This window comes from Diorhabda carinulata, chromosome 6 (genome assembly GCF_026250575.1).
Source record: "Diorhabda carinulata isolate Delta chromosome 6, icDioCari1.1, whole genome shotgun sequence".
NCBI lineage: Eukaryota > Metazoa > Arthropoda > Insecta > Coleoptera > Chrysomelidae > Diorhabda > Diorhabda carinulata.
Window position 1 is genome coordinate 5,802,309 of NC_079465.1, and position 26,582 is coordinate 5,828,890.

At 32.2% G+C, this 26,582-nt stretch overlaps 2 protein-coding genes across 3 annotated transcripts in view; one reads left to right on the plus strand and one right to left on the minus strand.

The window, feature by feature from the left end:
* Positions 1-26,582, plus strand: part of LOC130895396 (uncharacterized) — a 279,662-nt gene that overhangs the window by 214,042 nt on the left and 39,038 nt on the right. The gene's annotated exons all lie outside the window — the stretch shown is intronic.
* Positions 14,131-15,571, minus strand: LOC130895400 (uncharacterized). The gene is made up of 2 exons (XM_057802651.1): positions 15,368-15,571; positions 14,131-14,594 (listed from the first exon to the last, which is right to left on the minus strand). Exons 1-2 carry the CDS (start codon positions 15,499-15,501, stop codon positions 14,390-14,392), a joined length of 339 nt encoding a protein of 112 aa, XP_057658634.1. The 5' UTR covers positions 15,502-15,571; the 3' UTR covers positions 14,131-14,389.

Here is a 26,582-nt window from a genome sequence, read left to right on the forward strand (position 1 = left end):
GGGCGTTTGACGACATGTTTGTTGAGTTGAGTTGAACGTTTGATGAGCGCTGACCACGCAGACGACGTTACGTTCCAGAGCATGCGCAAAGCGATCAAGAAGGAACTGATCCGTTTATTCACTCGTCAAAAAACTGGTTAAATTAGCTTCAAATGCTATGTGTTTGCCTCATTAAGTGTTTGTCACAAAACTTATTCACGTTTAGTAGCTAGTAAATTGAGATATTATCCACTCTATTCTATAATCTTTTACCTTCTTGGTATCGGAGTTGTATACCACGATGCTACTACAGAAAAAGATTCAGAAGTAAAGAAAAAACCCATTTAATGTGAAAGACTTTCGGTCATACAATTTTGCTAATATTCACCTCTATAATATTCAAGGTAATTTCAGCTGCAACTTGTCGATTAAAGAACTTTTTCTGATTCAATTTATATTAGTATTTGATAGTATTATGTTATGCTAGTCTTCTGGTACCATAGGAGCTCACTCACAATTTTTGTGATCATAGCTCAATCCGTATTGCTTTGAAAGAAGCTAGAACCACTAACCATATATCTATGTTCAATAATAATTATGTTTTTGGCCCAGACGGTTCAATTGACATTTTAAATAAAAATATTCCATCCATTCGAATGTGTGAGGATATTTAAATTTAAAAGGTTTGTGAAGGCATTTAAGTCTGGACTCATATACTCCTCTCTTTTTTTGCGAGAGAATAATGAGACTGCTCTCAGGATATGCTCTTAAGGTGCTCTATAACAAGATTCTTATTATCCCGCGTGACTTTCTTGAGCTCTGTGCGAGTTCTCATATATCTCAAAACATTGTCACTTGTTTATTTTCTATAAGGGTCTCCAAATTTTTTGTCAAATAAAAAGTATTAATAAAGGTCGATTCACAAACAGCCGCACTAGTACCCTCTCCATTCATCTATTACGACTTCCTGAACCTATTTTGAAGTTTATTACACTCTTCAGACAAATGGCGATCAATTTTGATTTTACACGGACTGCATAAAGCCAAGAACTACACACCAATGCGAGTTACGTATTATGAAACTTAACGCGTAATTGCATAAACCACCATCTAACACCCTGATTTCTAGGCATTTGAAGCCCATTTGATATGATATAGTCGTTGGTACATAGATTATTCTACTTCTTGGTTGAAAATTTATCAGATGAAATACTACTTGCCATTACTAAACAAGGTGATTTCTATTATTTAATGGGAAAAGTTAAAAGCTTGTAATATTGCAATCTACAGTTAGCAAAATTCAAAAAAAAACTAGACATGTGAAAAATATTGAAAAACCAGGTAGAAATGTTCAATTTAACAACTTTACATATAGTATAATATAGCCTGCTGATTTTCCAATATTTTTGACATCAATTCATTCACTTAATGCCACATAAACAAAAAAAATTAATTCATTAAAAAGTCAAAAACCTTAGTGTGATATAATTGCTTCAATCAATCAGCTGATTCAACTGATATTCGGTTGGTAGATTTCCTCTAAACTTGCAGCTTGCAGAAAATAAACTTGCTATGATATCTTGCAAGAATATATCGATCGATCAGTTATGCTTCATCAGATCATTCCTGTTATCAAGGAATATTGCGTTACCCATTTTTTTACAACTAACAACTTGCAGAAAATGTATTTTTAAAGTTAACATTACATCACACATTGTCTTGCGTCATGTTAAGAAGCCCTCAATTAATGAAACTCCAAATTTCTCTTTGTCTCCGTAAGATATTTTCTAATATGGAAGATTGTCTAATTACGAGATGCTAGTTTTTTTACATTCGCATCAACGTATTAAAATATAATGATCTTGTAGAAGCACAAAATACCCAACGACAAGAGAATCTGATCATCAATAATCCTCTATCCATCCAAACATTCTAAAGTGGCATTTTTATCGAAATTTTTGGAATATTTCTCACCTCAGTTCCAGTAACAGCCGTAAGTTAGCGGCATTCCTTCTTCGATAGTTTATCGAGTTATGCGACCATCGCCTATTCGCTAGGTCCAAGTAGCGCTTTCCAGGAAATAACCTTCGTAAAGGTATTAAACCTCGTAACAATGCCTTTAGTTACCTAGCTACGGCCTTATGAGAAAGGTGAAAATAATGGGTTACGACACATATAATTTAGGGTCCTACATACCCCATTGAACAAAAATACTGATAATACTGAGAAATAAATATAAGTGATTGAGGAGTGAATCTCATTTTTGTAAACGAGTCATTTTTTTAATCTTATGTTAAATAAGTTATGTGTATGTGAACAAATTTGATGGAGAATTATGAATACAATATAAATCTCCTTCAATGGATTGAATTGATAAAGTTAGAGCTGGGACCAATTAACAATAACGGAGAATTTAATTATGGATCATTTGTCCGACACTACAAGAAAAGATACTTTAATTTTAATTGATTTTGGTAATAAAACAAGAACTGAAAAGGAGGATTGTGAAATTCTGCATAATAAATACCCTGGTCAAGAAGTTTCGCAATCTACAGTTAACAAAATTGAAAAAAAGTTTCGTGACACTTGACATCTGAAAAATTTTGAATAACCAGGTAGAAATGTTCAATTTACTGATGGAAAAAAGTAAGGTGTTCGTTTAGAGATTGAGGAAAATCCGCATAAGATAACTCGAGAGCTAGCCGCCGAGAACGATGTAAGTAAATCATCGATTCTGAGAGATTTGCATAAAGAAAAATTACAAAGTTTAGTTGGTTCAGGAGTTGAATGAATATTTTCCTCATAGAAGGCAAGAATTCTATGAATTGATGATATACAGAATGATCGCAGATTTGCAGTTTATGAACAAAATAGTTTTTTCTGATGAAGCGACGTTTCATTTGAACGGAATGGTTAACAAACAGAACAGCAGATATTGGAGAATGCAAAATTCTCACTGGATGTGTGGAGCTCACAATTAATATCCTAAAAAAATGGACGTTTGGGCTGGTATGAGGTTTTTCCCGATAGGTGGATTGGAGGACGTGGAATGATTGAATGGTCATCTAGATCCCCCGATTTGACTCCTCTCGACTACTTCTCATGGGGTTATTCAAAATCTGAGGTGTATTTTGATAGACCAGACAATATTGTTGATTTAAAAGATAGGATAACGGGAGAAATTAACAAAATATTCCCTGGGGTCATAAAAAAGAAACGAGAATTCCAAAATCGTCTCGGTTATTGTCAAGGTACATTGAAAAATTCATTCTAAATATTATGCGACATTATATATTCATTCTACGTGAAGTTTTGTGATAAATTATCAAAATTTTACATCTTAAAAATTAATTTTCTCAGTTATCACCAAAATCTTTATATTGCTAAACAGAGGACTGAAATCCCTTTCTAAAAAGATTCTTTTTTTATATCAAATTTTTGAGGGTGAATATTTTCATATTGTGAACTGTGAATTTAAGAATAAATATCGACTTGTTCTAGGTTTTTTCATATACTACATAATAATGCAAAAATTGAATTTATTCCATACATTCGGATCGCATTGTGGAATCCCTAGAATCCCTAGAAGAATTTACTCATAAATTAAATTGTTATATTTTCAACTACTGGTTTCCTTGCTTCAGTGCCCAATCATTTTCAGTGCCCAATCATTGCTAACACCAACGATCATTTGTTGACTATTCCACTTACAATGAGGTGAAAAATAATAAAACTAAATAATAAATGAAGTAAATGTTTGAGCTTGGTCTGAATTAGAAATTATATTATGGAAAAATAAATTAATCAAACAAGTTCTGGTGTCCATAATTATAATAATAAAAATAGAAAAATTGGAAATACATAAACATTGCTAATTGAATAAGCGAAATCATAAATTTCTTGACAATATATATATTTATTTTATAAACTACCACTTAATACGAACTGTCTTAACCGTATAATGAACGTATCCTTAAGGGCCAAGTAAAAAGCTCATACTAGTACAGCATGGAATATTACATCAAGCGTGCTGAGACAGTGACAAATGATATGTAGAGACCTGCCTACTGACTGCTACGACTTCAGGGAAGAGAAATGGTTTTAATAATCGCCAGAACAATGAGTTTGTATTTCTGCACTGTAACAAAGTTACATATATAGCCAGCTAGATTGAAATTGCTGTGGTAACATAAATTCTCACCATTTTTATATAAATGCGCGTCAAATAATGCAATATATGCTGTTTATGGAGTCGTAATTATCATTTTATGTTTTACATTCTTTATAATTATTTTCAATTTTACTCGAAACTAAATTGCTACCAGGAAATGGTTTTTTATTTCTTTTTCCAGTAGAATAGAAGTAAGTTATGATCTTCCTCTTGTCCTCTTATTACCGTTCTCATTTATCTTAGATGACGTCTTCTTTTAATTGACGGTATTGAATCAGTACTCCCGCCTCACTGCGATTTGTCGTGGTAGAGGTGGCATCACCATGTTTTTTACAGGGTAATTATCTAATATCTTCGTCATCTTGATATTTATATCGTTTTTACTTTGTTAATATACAGGGACTTGATCTAAAGACAGCAAATATTAATTTTTCAATCGACTATTCAACAAAAAGGTACTCTTAGATTAAGTCGATAAAATTTATGAATTAGGAAATATAAAGATTTTTAGATCATTGTACATGCCAAGGAATTCGTTCGCCATAAACAAACTCCTGAAGAAAATTATCATAAATTATAATTATTTATTGAAACTGCTTACTGTATACTGCATACTGACGAACATCGCATTACTTACATAAGGTAGAAGAACTTAGTTGGTTAGCCCACAACTTCAAACAAGAACAAAAAAAAATATAACAATTATCCGAAGTAGGCACCTTGCACCTCTACACACTTCCGCAGTCTATTGACCATATTTCTTTGAACTTGGTAGAGCATTCGTAGCTGCTAAGATATTCCTCAAAAAAAGAATCCATTGTATTTAATTCAGAGGAAAGTAATGGCCGTGTAAATGTTCCTCCCCGACCAATCCACCTATTTTTAGTTATATTAAGATTTTTTTTTACATCATTTAGGAAGTGAGTAGTCCTTGCGAATGTTCGGAGGAAGATCCCATAACATGGGTGGGAAATCATTTCGGAAAAATTCGTAGTATCACTGACCAATCAGATCATTATCGAAAAAATATGGACCTACTAAATTATCATTCACTTTTCCTGTCCACACATTAACACAAAACCGATGTTGAGTCTCTGTTTGAATTGTACCGAGAGGATTTTTATCTTATGAATGAAAATTATGGGAATTATTAAGACCATCTCTTGTGAAGCCAGCTTTATCAGAATACAGTACTTCCGTTATAATGTATTATCAACTGGTTGTTTATCTATAAACCAACGAGTCTAGGCCAGTATTGCTGGATCAGCCTCCACCTCTATAGCATGAACTTTCTGGATGTGGAAGGTATACAGAAGTTGCCTCTGAAGAATCCTATGAATAGTTGTCAATTGATTATATTTTAATTCCTTCTATAAGTATACCCAATAAATAATTATAATTTATGATAATTTTCTTCAGAATGTTTCTTTGTGGCGATCAGTTTCCTTGGCATGTAAGCGATATAAAAATCTGCATATCTCCTACATCATAAATTTTATCGAGTTGAGCAAAGAGTAACTTTATGCTGAAAAATCGATTTCAAAATCAATTTATGCTATATGTAGATTGTACAGGTTTTGTCTCTAGAAGTTACGGATTGTTAACCATTGAGCATAAGTCGTCACTGGGCTTCAGATAGTAGGAAGAATTATTTATTACGTCAAACACACTACAGGGACAGTAGCAGCTTTTAAGGACTATAACTCAGAAACCAGAGGTCGTATGAGAATTTTTTTATGTCACAACATTATTTTCACGTCATCCACCCACTTTCTAATTCTCTGCATAAAGTCTCGGAACACCTTGTATATTTTTTAGGTATTGAGACTGGAATTTTTTCCGATAACAAAATATCTCTCTCTTCCACCTCCTTCTCTAAGTAGTATTATCAATACTGCATTTTAGCAGCTTAATACTTGAAATATATTTTCGTTTTTATATTTATAAAAAGTTTTATTTACTATACCTAAAATATTTGGTGACGGCAAAGAATGTAAACAAAATTCATTTTTACGTAAAACAAGAAAGGAAAAACAAGCGAAGATATTGTGTTATTCGAGAAATACGAAAGGCCTCGACGTGAAAAACTAGAATTTATTTCCTTAACTTTTTATATACCTAATGGTATCAGGTTTGAGTTTCAAATAAAATAAGTAAAAAATCGTAGCAGAGGTTATCCATTCCTTAAGAAATGATTATTTGCCTTCACTACATGATATAACGAAGAATATTCTTTCTTCCAGTTCTATATGTTTGTTTTTTTGATGTAGAATACACTGATGAAATTATCAAAGATGTATGAATTTACATAAAAACAGAATTGATCAGGAAATAGATGATTGATAATCTGAGGAAATGAAAGAATATAAAAGTCTGTTCATCTGTACATTGCATTACATTAGGAAGTTGATGAATAAGTTAGAAGGTGTATAAATTTTCGACGAAGTTTTCCCAGGATATAAAGAGGTTCATAAAGAGTAGAATGTACACATTTATAGTGTAAAGTGAAACAATTTGGTCAATCACAATGAAACAATCGGCTAATCCGTAATCAGAAATTAGTTCATAAATTGTAATTATCGATCTGAAAATGGGATTATATCTTATTTATTTCCGAAGAATATACACAAAATACTAGAAGACTTCACTATTACATTCTCAAGTTTTCTCAACATACCCACTAATGATTTTAATTTTGGTGGCGGAAGAGCTTTCCAGCAATTCAATTGGAATTCAATTATAAAAAAAATAATATTTCTCGACAAGAGGTTAAAAAAGTGTGTATATCACATAATCAGCTCAAGTTATCGAAAAGTAATGAATGAATACATATTTTTATGTTGTGAGATTCTTATGGTAGCAGATTATTCACTAATATGCAAATAGATACGAGTCATTTCAAAACTTCTCGAGATATTGAGTTTCTAGAATAGCTCAATTCAATTCTTACGCGATAATTTGGCAAATGGAGAGAAAAATATATCTACAAACCATTAAAAAAAATTTTATTCAACTATACAATGATTTGGTCCCCTTTACAAGAAAATTGCCATGTAGGAATATCCTTAGTTACCAAAAAAAGGAATTAAACTCAATATTTTAAATAGAATGTAGTGTCATCCAAAAAGCAGCTCAACTTAAGAAATTTCATTGATAAGCAGGTTCGGAAGCCTAACGCAACTTTTTGAGCTTGGAGAAGAATATTAGTACCACAAATCACCAACGCATTAGCCGTATGATGAACTGCTCTGAAAAAGAAGATGTATCAACTATTTTTGCTTGGCATTACGATAGCAATTAAATTCAGCCTCTAGTAATCCTAAACGTAAAACCCTTGAATATTCACGCAGTAAATCATGCGCTAATAACTGCAACTAGGCTGCAATTAAAAGGACTATCAGAAGCTGTGGAATATGGGAATGCGGCTTTACAAAGGTTCATGGACCTCGAAGAGGTTTCAACCTTTTGGTGTATTGTCATACCAACTTCTATAACTTCAGAACCAAATTTATTTGATATTTATCTTTCCTGATACAACTTTTAACTTTCTAGCTCCAAAACGGCCCGTTTAGTATATAACTGAGAGCAGGATTACATTTTTGATGCAACGGTTAGAGAACAAAGGAGACTCTATAGTTTACCACAATAGCCACAATGTTTCAATTGGAGATAGTCTTATCCAACTATAACGAAATAGACTGAGGCTAATCGTCTGATTACTGATCGACTGGGAAGCATTTCAGATAATATCACGTAGGATTCTCAATGTCTAAGTTGCAAAAAGGAGGAGAACATATCGAAATCAGGGAAAGACATATATGTAGACTGCTTCTCTTGGCGATAATCTGAACATATAAACTGTTCTTCTTAGGGCAAAATGAGTGAATTGCTCAGCTTGAGGTTTAACCACAATCCAATTTCAATTCCATTCCGCAGGTGTTAACTATTTGCTGTTGGTGTCATTCAATTTCATTTCAATATTACTTCGAATATTAGTAATTATTCTGAACTATGGGGTAAAACTTAGTTTTAGTCATGAGAGAAATTTACCAAGGAAAGAATATATTGGGATTGAATATAATATATTCTCAATCACAAAATTCAATAATATAAACATAAAATACCATTGATAAACATATATGGAAAAAATTATTCAATTCATATAACAAGCAGACTTAAACTACTCAATTTTAAGACATTGTATGAACTACTTTTGGTCTGAATCTAAAGTCAGGATTAGATAAGTTACACTTGCTTCTCATACTTCTTGATCTTGAATCTTGAAAAATGACGCACCCATATTCAAGCTCAAACTCAAAAAATGTGCTGGAATCCCAATGTTTGATTGGTATATATCCACAGTTCTACACAATTTTTTTTTCTTCTGCTTTTGGGGTTTTGATACTTTTTCAAAGAGATTGTTTTTCCATGGAAATATCGACTTTGTTTTAAAATAACCCGACACCAAAAGGAAATTCATTTGGAAGTCATCAGAAAGACGAACTTTAAATGTTTCCATTCATATATAAATATCCAATTTGTATAATTAGTATCTAAATTACTGCTAACAAGAACTACCAATTAGAAGTTGTAAGGTTAGGTAGAGCTTAGGAGATGATGTTCCTTATTTGCTCAAATAATTTCTAAGAGAAAAATTTAATATTTTTCTTGCTGCTGTTTACATAGAATCACCTATTGAATAAAAAGCCCCGCTCGACTCTCGGGTTACATTCATTAGTGAAATTACGTTGCTCATCAAAAACCTACCGTTTCACATCTCTTTTGAATCGACCTCTCATTTAAATTTCAGAATCAGGAAAATTTCTCAGCCGCGCATAATTCCATTAAATCTATATGAATGCCTTTTCATGATCCAGCCTTTCATAAACAGTTCGGTATCAAGGTATACACAACATTTTGAAACTTGAGTCACGTTTTCAATGCGAAATAGATTCAGGATTTTAATTATTCTCATTCAAGTGAATAGACTTTCGTCAAATATTTCAATGAGGCCGCCAGTTGTGACTGGAATTCGAATTAAAAACTTGACGTCACTTATTACTCCTGCTTAATGACAGGATATTTGAAAAAAAATCATTTCCAAACTTTTTGCTATGTTGTCAATTCATTCAGGAATTTTTTTGCGTTCTTTTCACATTGATTTTAAGTGTTTTCCTCAACTGTCTTGTCTGTCTAACTCAGGTAGAATCCAAAAATATAACACGTTTTTTTATAAAATTTGAAATAGAATTACTTTCCTTACTATCTTCATAATGCTCCAAGATTTGAAGCAATATTTTCATATAGAATTTTAGACTGAAGTCTTCACAGAAAATTAACAATATAAAATGGTGATGATACAACGTCGATTATAATATTGTACGAAAAGCTTCTCAGTAGCAATTGAGTTTTCGTTGTCTCATTCTCATTCCTTTGTTCTCTAAAACTTGCATAACTGATTCGAAGTACATTTTTCCGGTCGATAGAAAACAGGAGAGAGTTCAGGACGAAATTCCAATCGGTTGAAAGCGATACAGTTATATTTGACTTATATTTTATGATGAATTTCAAATTTCTTAATACCTTCTTGAATTTTCCCCAGCTCTTTTTACTTGCAGGCTTAAATAAAGGAAACGGGTCAAACAATCAAAAGATTGGTATAGGGAAAAACTATTTTTAAAAGTATGTCTACTAATTGATCAAAATAGAATAAAATCTGTTACTCAAGTGTACTTGAAACACATCTTCATTTTTTATAAGTAGCTGTGTTTTCACTAACAGTTTACTTTCAACTCGTGATCTCCCTCTACTTCTTTTACCTATTATTGATTCCTCTCGTGTTATACTCACTATTTTGTCTCAATTTATTTGTTACTGTAGGATCTTAATCCGGTTGTAGAGGATTTTCCTTCATCATCATCGTGGAGAAAACGGCAATTGTCGGAGTTACAATAGCTGTAGTAAATCGATGAGGTAATTATCCTTTTGTGTGTTTCGTACAATTTTGTTAACTAGGGCTCTCTATTTCCTTCTGCCTCAGGCTATCTTTGTATCCTCCTTCCATGCTATGTTTTGCAACTATTAAATGTGTATTTATAATATCTCACCAGTAATATCTTAAATTTATTCATTTGTGTCGTTGATATAAGTTTTAACAAATGGCTATAATTATTCTGAACACACTGTTTACATTATCATTATACCAACACTCACAATTACACTGACCGACACGCGATTCGAAGTTTACCTTCTCTGAAGACGATTACTTGGTTATCGAAACACACCGACCGTGTCATTTTGGTGTAGTGGTAGTGTAAATAGTGTTTTCATTATAAATATAAACAATGGTTTCGGAAATTACAACTTGGTTTTACTTGATTACGTAAATCTTCTAGCTAAACTCATTCAAAAGCTTTTTCAATTTTGTGAAACACATGAATACATTTTGTTTAAGCTCATTGTATATTCCAATAATTTATCTAGAAGCGTACATTTTTGTGAGAAAAAATAATCCACATTCTTCGTTGTTAATATCATAAGAAAATTTCAAAATTAATAAAAAAATATATTAGGGTGATTCCGTTCTAACTGTGATTTTTTGTATTCAAAATTTCAAGATTTTAAAATTTAACTTTTCTAACTTTTTTATGCATATTATTCATCTATTTTACTGTAAAAATAAAACTCTAAGAGGAATTTACTACAACTTCAAAGTATCACGAGCAAGACACAAATGTCGGATTTTGAGTTCCACGGTACTGACTCATTTATCCACGGTACTGACATGGTAACTTAAGATATTAAACAACAAGTGCATCAATTTTCCTCAGTTTGATCATAAACATTAGAATTTATAAGGTAATTAGTTTAAATCATTTGTTACGACAAAAAAAATTAATAATTTATCGGTAAATTCTAGGAATGGACATGACACGGTACTGACATTCAAGTGATGTAGTATAAGTTTTCTTTAAGTGGCAAGTTATATTGTATAAAAATAATGTTTAAATATCTTAAGAATTATTCAATTAACACAAAATTTTTATTAATTGATTATTAATTAATGACTAGTACAAAAAAACAATACAGGACATTGAATATCACAGTTGTAATGGAATCACCCATTAGCCAAATTTGATTAATATCAACAAGTACTTTCTATTTAGTAGATTGATTGTTTTTTCTTCCTGGCATCCTGGTAACACTTGAGAATAAACTCCAGCCCGTTGTAACGTTTGTAAATTCATAACACAAATTGGAATTTTTTTCCATCCCTCTATTATGATGAAAATTTCTCCAATAAACTCTCATAAGCATAATTCCCATATTGCTCTTATGTAAATTTTTCTATTGAGAAAATCAAAAGCATATTCAAGACTTCTCGCACTTTTCTATAGAAATCTTTCCACCGACGAAAAATTCCACAGTTTTTTTTTGAGATTTGGAAAGGAGAGTGTGAAACATTAAGTGTTTCCATTAAAACAACCTGAGTAGAGTAGCAAACATCCGTCGGTATATGAAGAATATGTTCAGCAATCTCTTCTGTAAAATCCATTTTCGTACTCTGCAAAAATATTAAGATCTAGTGGAAGGAAAGTAAGCGATGGAGTCATTGGTGGCACATATGTTTAACATAGGGATACTAATAAGTAATTTACAAATATAACGTCCTTATATTAGTTTCCAATGGAGAATGATCTCAGTTTCACTTTTACAAAATACTAAATAGCAAGGACTTTTCGGGTCAATTAACTAAATTATTGTCAAAACAAGCTCCACCCAGGAGACAATAAAATTGAAAATTCGGTGAGTTCTACCAATTTCCTACAGACACAATTAATATTTGAAAGTCTACTTGTGCCCAAGTTAGAAAGTTTTTGGAAAATCTACTGATAATAACTCTATAATATATAATATTATGATATTTTTCTTGAATGTTCAAACGTATAGTTAAATGAAGAAAAATGGAAAACTATTTCCATTCGGACCTTAATAGAGAGTATGGTGAACTCTGACTCAAAATTTCTTTTAGAAAAAGTGTCAGTTAAGTGTGTCTGATACTGCTCAAACACTGCCCAGAGATGACAATTGGTACGAATAGAATTGTTTTTGGAGCTAAGATAGCAATTGAATACAATAATATCAATAATAATTGGTTATTTCAAGTGAATTGGATTCATAATAGGTTTGGTTTGCTCTATTCTTCAATAACGGAACTGCATGAAGATGCACGATCCCGCGAATTTTATAAAAGTTGGAAAAACTCGAAGTGGAAGAGTTATTCAATGACTAGATGATCATTTCAGGCACGACGAACCTTTTGCAACTCTACGATTATTTTTTTTCAGCTCAAATTATTCAGGTTTAAGATGATTTTATATTCATCCTACGAATTATTCCCTCTATATTTGGGAGAAACTCCTAGTCTATTTTATAAATAATAAAAATAAATAATAAAATGTTCCATAACTTCTCAAAGCGGAATGGAGGCGCCTATTCCATAATTTTGAATTTTTCTTTTCCTTTTTGTAACTAAGCATTATATACTGAGATAACAAGATGAAAGTGGGGTTAAGTGTGTCGGTTAACAATTTAGAGAGAGAAAATGTAAGTTTATAGGACAGAATTATCTAAAGAGCATGTGCGAACAATTTCGAAAGTTACAATGGGTGCAATGAGTGATATTCCGACATATTAAAAGTTTCAATTAATCGCTGGCATAATGTGTGAAGATGTAATGGATGGTTAGCTACTAAATAGTTTCGGTTTCCAAGTATGACCGCTATTACAGTCTATCTTACGCCCTTTATAACGCAAATATATTTACTATTATTTTGTATGATATTTTCAATAATATCTCGATTTTTTTGGGAAGTGTTCGGAATCATAGTGTGATGTTTCTTTTGGTCATTTATTTATATTGTCTGATTTTCCGTTAGAAATACATACTTCGCTTTGAACCGACGCTGTTCTATTTCATCAAACAGAAATATGCATCCGATTTTCATTCGAAATATTTCTCCTCTGCATAGAATTTGCATGAAAATGAAGTGAAGAGCATACCCATGTATTTTAAATTGAACTTAATTGAACCATTATTACATAAAAGCTGAAGTGATGTGCGTACCGATGCATAAATGTATGAAATTATTTTTAATTACTACGATTTATTGATGATGGAGCTATTGAAAATGGAAACTATACAGTGTGAATAATTAATTACAGCCTTTTGTATTTGCAAGAGATTTATTCAATTTTAAAGAGCATCTGGTAGGCTCCATCACTTTTATATCAGCGAAACTTTTGCGGAAATTTTCCCGATAATAAACAAACCAAAGCATTTGTGGTACCTCATTACAATGTTGTTATTAACCTGCTTCTTCTTCTTCTGCAATACAATGATGGATGTTTGCGATCACTTAAGACCATTTTATCTTGTATCAGATAGTATGAAACAATTTTCCTGTGGAACATATCCCTGACCAATTTTTGATATTTTGTAGCTACGACATCCTCTTTTTTGTCCAATTCCCTTCTCTCTATTTTTGCTTCTATCAAGAGCTGAAGCAAAGTCTACCTCTCGTTTCGTACTACATGTCCCACGTATGCTGCTTCTCTACTTTTTATAGTGTTCATTAATTCATGTTCTCTTTCTATTCTCATCAGAATTTCTTCGTCGGTTTTTCTTGCCGTCCATGAAACTCGCAAAGTTCTTCCACATCACAAATACTCTCAATCCGTCAACTTCCGTCTAATCTATGATGATTATTCATTTAAATCCTTCGATTACTTTTATAATTCGTCCTGTTCACTACGACTATTTACTATAAACTGAACCCAACTGCGCTACATGAACTATCACGCTGCTTTTATTATTATAGTATTTATCTTTCTCTCAAAAACAAAATATAATTATGTCCTTATTTCTCCAATGTCTCAACACAACTTAAAGTTTTATACTGGAAAAAACACAAACAATATTCCAATTATAAACGTTTTATTTCGAAATAAAAATGAGAAAAGTTTGCGATGAGAGTCCTTCGGAAATTTCCTATTAATAACAACAGCTATTTCCTCGAACTCATTATGTTTGAAAAAATCCAATTTATAAAAGTACTGTTTTGATTGATATTAACCAGTTTTCTCGATACAAGATGATTACACGTTAATTGTTATACTATAAAAAGGAGTATCTAAATAAAATTACTTTTGAATAAAACTATTTTGAAATAGAACACTTTATTTGCCTAACATTTCTCCTCTTAATTTTTGAATTAGTTCAGCTGCTTCCCTTACCTCCTTTTCCACGTCCTTGGCTATCAAGATAATATTTTCCTTGTAAATTCTTGATGAAGAAGGATCTAAATTCAAATCTTCAGGTTGAGGATAATTGAGCGTTAAACAACAAACTAATTCATTTGGACAGAGTTGAATTTCTTCATTCCTGCAACATAATTTTTATTTAATCAAATTTAGTATATTTGACATAGTCAATACTTCAAAAATGTTTGAATAAGTGATACCTGGTATTTTAAGAAACGTGGTTCGAGAAGACAGCAAATCAAACTACAATATTTCCACCTCTTTAATTCGCAAGATTCAACTTGAAATTGATATCTTGTTGTTATTGTACAAACTCCAAAACACTCAAAATGAATAGACAAATTATGAGTGCTGCTAATAAAGTTAGTGACAAATGATTCACACGGTCTAGGACTTTGAGTTTGAGTTTGAGACATGAAAACAAGAGGGATGTTAGTTGTAACTTACCATTAATAACTAATTATTGCTTCTTTATACCCGTATGTCACGTTATTCAAATTTGCATTGTATGACTATCAAATGCAGGGTTTGTTGAATAGTTATATGAGCTTTTTCAATTTGATTCTCTTATAATAAATTCTCAACAAAAAATAAGATTTATCAAAGTAAAGTTCCAGCAATCAATGTCAATATCCAAAGATGAGTTATAAAATAATTATTCGTTGTTATCTGTTATCGACAACTTTTTGTTCTCAAGGTTAGTTATAAAATGGAAGTTTTATCTGAGAAATTAAGTATAATATTGGAATAATGAGGAAAATGAAATAACAATAACCAATATATGAGAAAAGAAACTTTTCGTTGTTTCCCATGAACTTTATAAGTTAAAACTAACTTTAAGCAAATATGAGAAAGTATGAGAATGAGATAATTTCACAATACAAGCATAATTACCAGATTGAATATTCCATTTCATTTGTTCCACAGCTTTCAGTACAGGAACAACCTTCATCGCAATAACACATAGAAATATCCTGTGTAAGACACTTAGAAAATATCGTAAACAATATACACAACTTAACAATCATAGCATTAATTGAGAAAACATCAAAATGACTGTATGTATAACGTTACAACTAATTAGATGTATAAAGAACGAAACAACAAAAGGAAATAAATAATCTGACCGATAAAGTTTATCACGATATAATACTCATTAGTGCCAACAAAAAATATAATTAATAATAAATTATCCAAATCTCTAATTCAAAAATGTAAAATGTTCATCACGTCCACGACCACGGCCGGAGAAACGAAGGCTGCTGATGACGACAACTCACACGATTCTTCTGTATAGGGCGGAGGTCTGGTTAATGAGAATAGAGAAATACTGTAAAGCAATGCCGATGATACAGACTATCTCTGCACAAGCTGTCCTAGTGGTGGCGGGTCCGTGGACCTCCTGGTTTTCGAGCATGAGAGGATATACAGAGGCAGATCTCAATACGGACGTGGCAACAACGATGGACAGAGAGAATTCAGCTGAATTGTCACGACGACTAATAAAAGAGCTATTAACCAGCTCTTGACAGGTCACAGCTGCTTCCTATGGTATTTTTACAAAATGAAGTACAAACACCTGAGTGTACGTATTGTGGAAACGACTCACGATGGCCGGAACGTTACAGTGAAAGGCGAGCGCTACCGTGTGATGATTGACGATTTCTTTTGTCCAAAATGAAAGAATTGGACATGCCTGACATGCATTTTCAACAAGACGGTGCCAAATACCACAAGGCACGCGAAACAATGGCCAAATTGAGAGCCGTCTTCGGTGAACAGTTCATCTCACGTTTGGGGCCAGTCAATTGGCGGCTTAGATCGTGTGATTCAACGTCTTTGGACAATTTCTTGTGCGATCATGTTAAGACTAATGTCTACAGGGATAAACCAGCAACATTTGCATGAAATCATCTCCAAACTTCAAATTATACTGATAGTTCTATCGATTCCAATGAAGAGTTCATTAATTTTTTAAAATTTTCTGTGGTTTTTGCCAAAAATCAAATCCTATGTCTCTAATCAGTTTCATCATCCAGTAATTTTTTGATGATTGTAAGCTTGTGAGGATTCAATTTATGAGCCCTAAGAACTACACCAGCAATACTATATATTTGTATAATATACGCTGGCAGTTTTCTAAGAAATTACGAATTGTAGAAACATTGAGACATGTCATCTTTCATTTTGTAAATTATTGTGAATCAAATTCCGTTATTATGTATTTGTATATAGCTTTGCACACTACATAATAATTATCATCAATATCATAACTTGCAAAAAATAATTTAGTATTTGTACTATCGAATTTATGACAAATTACAAACTCGTATAAGATTGATTAGAACATATATTTTAAATCCATTTTACCTTGACATATCCATTATTAACAGCGTGACACAAATTCCACAATTTGTGGGCAAAAATATTTTTAACAGAACTTTGATACTCCAGGGCATTGTAAGATGGCACTAGAGAAAATTTAAAATTGAACCGCAAATGAGATTGTTCCTATATACCTGCAGTTGAGTTGAGTTTTTTATTTTCAAATCAACGTTTGACATAGTAGTGGAATGCCCTCAAGACTTTATTTGCTCCGTTTATATCATTTTTTTTTCACCACAAATATCTTCTTTCAACGAGGAACTACAGTTAAAAGGTTTTATATTATTCGATATAAACCAGATTATTTTTCAGAACTGAAATATTGAATAAGAGCAATTCAATGAAATATAATAAAAGTATATAAAAATTTTCTAATCCTCCGGTTCTCGAGATTTAAAGTTATTAAGAACAACGAGGAAGGAGCCTTTGAAAAAAAAAACAAAAACCTATCTTGAAACAAAAACATAATCAAACAAAACAAAATAAAATGTACAAAACCCTAATAAGACCAGTAATCAAGTAAGCGATGGAGAAACAGTAATAAACAAAAAGGTATAAGAATAAGAACTCAAAAGAATCGAGAGAATGATAATGATAACTGATAACAGGTCCGTACACAATACAGAAGGAAGAAAGGAAAGCAAGGAAAAACGAAGAAATAGAGAAAGAACTGGAGAAGGAAAATATAGTGAGATACATAAAAGTACAAAGACTCAACCGGGCTGGGCATATAGTGAGAAGAAAACTAACTGAAATGATGAAAAGGGAATAACGCAATCGTACCCATTGTGGTCAAGAAGAGGCAGGCCGAGAAAGACTTGGATAAACGAAATAGAAGAACACTTAATATAGTGAACTGGAGGGCAAAATGCCGGAACCGGAAGGAATGGAAAATAATAACAAAAACAGCCAAGAAAAGTAATCCACTTCAAAAAAGGATGTTAAAGTGCTATAAGCGATAGACATAATCCAAAAGATTGAAAGGCTTGATGATGACATAAACTATAAGGTTATTTGAATATAATGTGAATACAAATGTTGTAGAATTTTTCATTACCTACAATTTTGGAGTTAAACTTTTTTCCACTTGTAGTTGTAGACTGTACGAGGATGATCCCAGAAGTGCCTGATCAGACCTAGAGATGGCGGTGACGAATTCCGAAATAAAAAAAATCCATAAAGTGGTACTGGATGATCGTCGACTGAGAGCTTCACAAAAATAAAACCGATTTCTTGCTGACTTTCTTTCATGACCAAGGATGAAACGTGATTCCATCACTTCCCATCAAAACAAAAGAACAATCGAAATAATGGACTGAAAAGGAAGAACCGACTCCAAAGAATGCAAAATCCATTCCAACTGCAACCAAGGTCTTGGCGTCGGATTTTTGGTATGCGCGTGGAATAATTTTCGTTGATTATCTTGAAAAAGGAAAAACTATCAACAGCGATTATAATGCGAACTTATTGTAACGTTTGAGCGAAGAGATCAAACAAAAATGGCCCCATTTGGCAAAGAAGGAAGTATTGTTTTATTAAGATAATGCACCAGCTCATACATCCTTTATTGCAATGGCTTAAACTAATGAATTTAATTTTGAATTGCTTCCTTACGCATCCTATTCGCCAGATCTAGCCTCGGATTATTTTTGGTACCTAGACTTTGAATAATGGCTTTATGGTCAAGGATTTTCCAACAATGAAGAGATTCTTATTGTAAAAAGGGTATCGAACTTATTGAAAATAGTTGAGAAATGTGTATTTAGCTAAACAGGTCAGGTACTTCTAGGACCATCCTCATATATTATGTTTCCTCATTCTTCTGTTAAATTCTCTTTCTCTTTTAATGTGTTCGATCCTACTATTACCTTCTTTCACTTTTTACTGTTTTTAAAGGTTTTTGCCATGGTCGAGGAATATTTATAAGGCTCTAGATTCTTATCCAATGACTTCTACAACGACAACTTGCCTTGACTTATCTTGATAAATAAATTATCGTATTTTTTGAAAATATACATACATAGTATGATAGATATTTTGCAATAAAATTGAATTTATTTGATCAATATCATATTGAAAATAACTAGTAATTGCTGCTTTATTGATTCTCGATAAAATTAGCAGCTGTATCTTTGTAATATGAGTCATTATAATGGTTCTCAACGTTTTTGTATTTTTCTTAGCTTTTCTCAGCTATTGTCGATTTGATAACATTTATAGCTTCTTTTAATATAAAAAAATAAATCATCTGGTATTGTTGAAACCATTGTAGGATAAATACGTAGGTCGTTAAGAGAGAGCTTCGAAAGAGAACATATTTATATAGCATTCTAGAATACATTAATACAGATAAATTCGGAAAAAATGGGGAAACCCATTTCATGATATATATTTACACGTGAGTTAATTCAGAACGTTGCCAGAAAACGAGTCTCATCTACATTGTAATTTATTGGCTTCACTGATATACCAACAAGACTGATATGAAAATAGAAGTAAGACAAAGTTGTGTTGTTATAAGTTCAATCTAGTATACCAATCAACAATCTAGTTCTTTTCGTTACAGAAATGAGCCATTATTATTACTCACAATTCATTCATAATCTGAGAATATTAAAATAGTTTTAATAAGGTCTAGGTCTTGCTCAGATCCTTCAAGGTCATTTTGGCCCACTAATTACTTTCCTCAAAGAGCTGAGTCACTTACGAGAGGCGTATCTCTTTTATCCCATCTCTAGCTGATTTTCTCGCCCTGCTTGACAGGTTGGATTACCAGTCTTAATTCCGGAGCCCACAAGCAAAACATTTTAACACTTTTGTCGATTTTGACCCAGCGCAACTATTTACGAGACAAAATTTTTATTACACTTTTTTTTAATTCTGCGAACATGTAAATCAATAATAGCTAAGATAATTGGTTTACCAGCATACCTCTTTTCTTTTTGGGAAAAAAATTTAAGCCTTGTCGGCACTTTGAGAAAAAAAGTCTGAAATCCCACCAGAATTTTTTCCGAAAAAATCACGGAAATTTTACTCCAGCCTTTTTGGTTTCATCAGAAACTTGAAATGGTTTTATATGTTCCGAAGAAGAACAAAGCTATAGAATTAATTTCTTCTATGCATCGTGATAGCCACATCAACGAGGAAACAAGCGAAAAAAGGAAACCAGACATCTATACTAACTATAATGCAACAAAAGGAGGTGTCGATGTATTGGACCAACTATGCAGCTATTACAACGTTGGTAGAAGAACAAAAAATGGTCTATAGCAATGTTTTTCCACTTTTTGAATGTTTCTGCATACAATGCTTTTGTAATTTATAAACATTACCGACTTGCAAGTGGTGAAAAGGAAGAACAAATACAAACGAGCCCCTTTTTAAAAGAACTCTCGAAAAAGCTTTGCCTCAAGCACCGTAAAAGCAAATCAATTATCAGCTGCGATCCTAACAATTTGCGAAAAAGAATTCAATTTTATTTGGAAGATGCTCAGCCGCCATATACTAAGGTACAAAAGGTTGGTGTTCAACGACAAACATTAAGCTCTACACCAAAGAAACGATACCATCTTTGCTCATGATCGTGTGACAGTAAATACAATCAGAGATGTTCGGTGTGCGATAATTCAATTTGCAAAAATCATTCGCTAATAATATGCACAGAATGCAACAACAGTGTGTGTTTCAATTCAATTCTAATTTTTTTTTATTTTTATTGAACATTTGTATGCATATATTTTACTTGTGTTGTCTTCTTAGACCTTCAATGTAATTTCAATTCAAATATTATCTTTTCCAAAATTTATCGTACGTTTTGCTAAACTTTGTACATTCTTTCAATTATAATTCATCATGATGTACATAAATTATGTTTAAAATAAATTATTTCACAAGTGTCTATTCGAATAAACCCTTTTTATTGCACTTTCGGATCTGAATTCGATATAAGGTCATACTGACCCGGCGCGATTCCTTGATACAATGTGAAACCATTTAATAGTTTTGATGAAGTTTTCTTCTTGAATTAAATATCAATTGTTTGAAGAAGCTTTTAGGTATAGTACTATGAATTAATTCTCGTTATCTTTCAACATGTGACACGCAAACTTTTCATTTTCAAGATTGGAACCTAGACATGAATATATTCCATTTTATTTTCATTCAGTTAACAAATATCACGTTTCCATCTTTAGATAAATGATCAGTTGTGGATTGCCAGAAACTTCTCGAAAAACACTTAAAAACTTGAAAACGGAAACAATAGATCACGAGAATATTTGACAACAAACTTTAATAAAGTTCTTGATGTACTACTCAAAAAATATATTCATGCATTCCAAAAGTTTTTGCTTGTCAAAACGGAATTGAATTTCATATTTAATCCTACCACATCCATTTTGTTAAACCAAGTTGCTCGGCTATTTTATCCGAAAAAGTTTACGGGTTTTATGATACATAAAGTTTACGAGGTCTGCTTGCTAAATTTCTGTTTTAATAACACAAAGAAGAGATTCATAAAAAATTTAAAGAAGTTTGTTAATCTCTCAAGCGTATAATAATATATAAAATTTAATTTCAAAATCGGATTCATTTTTAATTGATAATGTAGTTACTATAATTATATTTATCTACGACTGTTGTATAATGTACCCACTGTAAAACACTACTACTACGACCGGCTTCACGACTTATGTCTTGGACTTGTTCGTAACAATATTTGAAACATCAAACCTGATAAAGTGGAAACAACCCTGTTTTCAATATAATATTGTACTGATTGATAGTCTCTATCGGATGAGTTCAAAGTAATTGATCTCATCGAATTTCTACTGGAGTAAAAAATTATGAACAGCTTAAGAAAACAGTCACCATGTTTCATTCACTTTATATTCACCACTATATGTTACAAATGGTTAATTTATATTGTAATTTGTCTAGAAACACAAATTTTAGAAAAAAAAATATTCTTTATGAACTGTCGACATTTTCTTGTTTATACTTTCATTTGCAGACATATATTTCACATTCACCTTGAGTCTAGCACGCAAAAAATGATTCAACAAACATTATCCGTTTTTTTGTTTACATCTTCCTCTTTATAAAAATATAAAAACAAGTTATGGCTATTGTAAAGCCGGCGCTTCTATCCGATGTGATGGACGTTGATTGATGAGGGTATAACAGATAACTGAATCTTTTAGTTTTGATCCATCTACGTCTACTTGTTCAATTTTCCGGTTTATATACTAATCCACTGTTGTCAATTGAGATTATGATAGTATTTTTAGCACAGTATCATTTGATGGCTGGATATTTTTATGTAATAGGAGTATAATCTATTTTTTTCAAATTAACTGCCCTCAACTGCACGATATAACCGAAATAACAACGTAGGAAAACAAAATTTTACGTTATATCATACTTCGAGGACATAATTATAGTAGTGAATTGAAGAAGAATAAAATATGTAGAGTTGGAAAGGAAGGAAATGAAACACAAGTTTCTAGAAAACAAACTTTGAACAAGATCACCATCCAAACAACTGAAATGAAAGGTATTGAGTTTATGAAACAAAGGAAATGATTATAAAACGAATGAAAGATTTGAAGTTAGCCAAAAGATAATGGAAATAATGATGGAATAGAAAAGGGACCAAATATATGACAGAAGAGAATATGATGAATTACAAAGAAGTGATAGACTTTGAAGAAAAGAAACACAAAGGATTTCGATATAGCCAGGACAGTTCCAGGCTATATCGAATCGGGATAGTTGAAATGAGAATCGTAGAGTGTAATATGCATATGTAATATTTTGTGGCCAGTTTGAAAATGGAAATAACAAAGGTAATTAAAGTAAACAAGAAAAAAGTGGATCACTGGCAATAATTATATCTGCTGCTACCTTTTTGGAGTCTTAAAAATTTCTGAACATCGTAGTGTGTAATATGCATGCTTGAATACAAACAGAAGCGACAAAAAAGTGTAGAATACAAAAAAAAAACAGTACAAAACAGAATATAACGTTAGTTGTTGATTTAATAAAAAATGATAAGAACGCTTCAAATTCTAAGAAATAATAATAAGAATTAAATGTGTTAATGTTGAAAGAAAAGTCTGTAAACTTGTGGAAACTAGTTCCTTGTAAGATCAAAGTATTAGATAGTCGAATATTGCATGTCGTTTGCCATTGCATCATGGTTGCTACTGATCAAAATTCCATGAGTAAAAATATACAATTTCCTAACCTCAAATTCTATTTTATATTTTGAAAATGGAAATAACAAAGCTAATTAAAGTAAACAAGAAAAAAGTGAATCACTGGCAATAATTATATCTGCTGCTACCTTTTTGGAGTCTTAAAAATTTGTTAAGAATCGATGAACAAACTTATAAAAAATAAAACGAAATATCAGCAAATTATAAACTTATTTCTCTCTGAAATTGCAACTTGTATGCTATAAAAATGGCACCAAACCGATAAAGTGCGAGATCTTCCATGAAACAATCAGCTGAACTTCATCTGCGCATGCTTTTGATCAAGAAATTTTGCATCTTGCTTTGCATTGCACGTTGTATTGCATCATGTCAAGCGACTTCAAATGTTGAATTCAAATAATCTCTCCATTATATACCAATCCACCCCGTTGATGGATAAACGTTTATTCAAGTTAAAGAAAAGGAGAAACTGCAAAAAGGGAGAGAGTATTATTAATTATTTGATATGTTAGTCGAAACTTCAGCAATTCTTCTCGCTTATCTCCATTCTCGTGAAATTGGCAGAATGTGTGTTAAGAACTTGTTAAGAAATAATTTTCGTATTGCTAGACATCCAGATAGGACCGTTTTATTCGAAAAAGATATAATATTGTATCAAAGACTTATAATTGACGGGTATAATTCTTCAGAGTTTTTTTATCTAACTTTATTTGCTGAGATTGAAGTGGAAGTCACGTATCAGATGAAAATAAATTATTAAACTGTTTATAAGTATCAAATACACTTGGGAACAGTAGCAGTTCATCAACTGATGCTGGGCATAATAAAATTAAAAGCTAGAATTGTGATATATCCCGATGTGGGTCCATCCTATCAAGCATTTGTTCATCATTTTACTGCATTCACGATCTTGAGTTTCGTGTGTCGTTGGAAGAAGGTAGAAGAGAACGAAGACGACCAACTGGTTAACTGACTAGTACTAGTAAGCATTAAGATTATTATTTGTAAAAAATAAGTTTACAAGTCTATTTTAAACCAAGTCCTAAATGGATTGGATAGATAAACCAGCTAAGATGTCACCATCATCCACAATGAGATACGTTTATTGGCATTGAATAATACATATTGGGAAAGCTTAGACCTCTCTTTATTTTTCGACATAATCGTTTGGATCAATGCATTTTTCATGTGGTGTACCACCTTCTATATGCCTGTGTAGTAGAAGTTTGCCTACGCGTCGCAATGATAACTTAAAACTTCTTCTTCAAGCTCTCCGTTGATTGAGACATATGTCCCTCTCAAGTGTTTCTTTAATTCAAGGAAAAGATGGTAATCACTGGGGACCAATTCTGGAAGGTAAGAGGGGTGTGAGCTAGAATTCCGTCTACTACAACAAACCTTTCCTGCCCAAAAAGACATTTGCCATGACTTGGCTGGAGGACAGAATGAAACTTTTTCTGTTTCGGTGAACTTGGATATTTCTACTAACGAACTTGTTCTTTTGCTTCCGGTTTAAGGTAGTGGATCCAGTTCAGAGACAGCAAAGTCTTCAAATTCTTCACTATCGGTTTCGTAGGCATGAAAAAATTTGCTGGCTTCTTCCACACGTCGCTGTTTGTTGTCATCTGTCAGTTTTTTTGGGACCCAGCTTGCACAAACCTCAAACCACGGTCCCTCAAAATATTGTGAATGCTGATATCAGAGATAATCTCTCCAAGGTCACGAACCGCCACTCTTCGATCTTTCAGCATTGCTAGTCTGACTTTCACAATCACTTCGTCCGAAAATTATGGTTGCCTAGAACGTTGCGCACCATTTCCACACTTTTCTCCATATACCTCTCATGAATGGGAATGAGTGTCCACCGGAAGAACGTTTCCTGCACTCAAAAAGCGAATTGCAGAGAGTAATACGCACTTGGTGTGAGAATCAGATGAAAGCTTCATTTTTTAACGGCTACCAAGAGAAGAATAAACATTGTAGACAGTTCTCCGGGGTAATGGCTGGGGCAAAGGGAGTCAAGCTACATGCCAGTTTTCCCAAATCCCTTTAATAGCGTTCCTAGTATCCGACGCTTCTTGAGAACCTTATATTATGGACAATAATAAAGTTGTAATGTTTCCTGTGTAAAAAAGTATGTCTGATTGTTTTAACACTTTTTTCAAAATTAATTATAACGGCAACTATATATTCCTTCAATAAATGGGATCCTCACATAAAATATAAATTGATCTCTATTCAAAATAATGGAAACAAGATGTTATACGTTGTTATTGTCTTACTGTATAAAAAACGGGGAGCACCTCTAATGTAATTGTGGTTAGGCGAATGGAAAAGATATTGTAGTGAAGCGACAAGGAAAAAACTTTAATGTAATTGGAACCTCACGATCTCCCTAAGCTAAATATTTTCTGAAGTTAATATAGCAAAATCGTGCGCTCTCTTAGATATATTTTTAAAATGTGATGCGAAAGAAGAGAGATAATTGGGAAGATGAAGGATAATAAACTGTAGAAATATAGAAGCCACGTTCATGTTGGGGAGTCACCAAGAGGGAATGTTACATCTACAAAGAATCATTTTCTATGGCAATTTGATATTGAGAACGTAACGGGCAGATAAAAAAGCAATCAGTATAATTCCAAAGACGAATGCCAAATTACTCATACTCCATTGAGTGAGAATAGAAGAATTTTTATGGATATGTATTTATTGAAAATTTATAATTGATTTTATAGCAAAATTCTAATAAAAATTGATGAACATTATAATAAATAATGAAAACATATAAAATGGTATTTTATTCCATTAAAAAATTGGGCTCAACGAAAATTTCAATTCTAATGGGTTTTATTTGTACCTAACAGTGAGGAATTGATTCTTTATAAACATTATATTTATGAAGTTACGTAACTTGATAATATTTCGATCTACAAGAAAAAGTATGATTCGTTTTATCAGCGATTAGAAGTATACAGGATGTAATCAAAACGAGACAAAGTGTGAGAATTATTAAAGTCGTAGATGTCGAAAATAAAAATTTTCATAATCGTATCGTGATATCTAATTCAAATTAATAAAAGACTAGAAAGTATCCATAATAAGTCAAGCTTAATAAACAGAATAGAAATATTGGCTGGGCATATTCGAAAAGCCGTGAACGAATATTTTATTTGATAAAGCAGGAGGGAGAAAATTTAGTTCAGTATTCAGGGTCAAAGGCAAAACAATGAACCAAAATAGATGATGGTAGTTCGGGTTTGCAGTACAAGCCCTATAAAGGGTTGTGAAATAATAGGAAAATATACATACTTACCCAGCAATGAACCCCATATTTGCTACAAGTGATTTTCTTAAACATACCAATCTAGTAATTTTATGACTCCTATTCTACCAGAAACGTACTTTTGAGTTGCGGTGTCTTCATGTCCCATATCCCAGCAACTCCATGGTTCAATTAATAAACAAATAATGGATCTACGTACTTGATTTGTTTTATCTTTCTG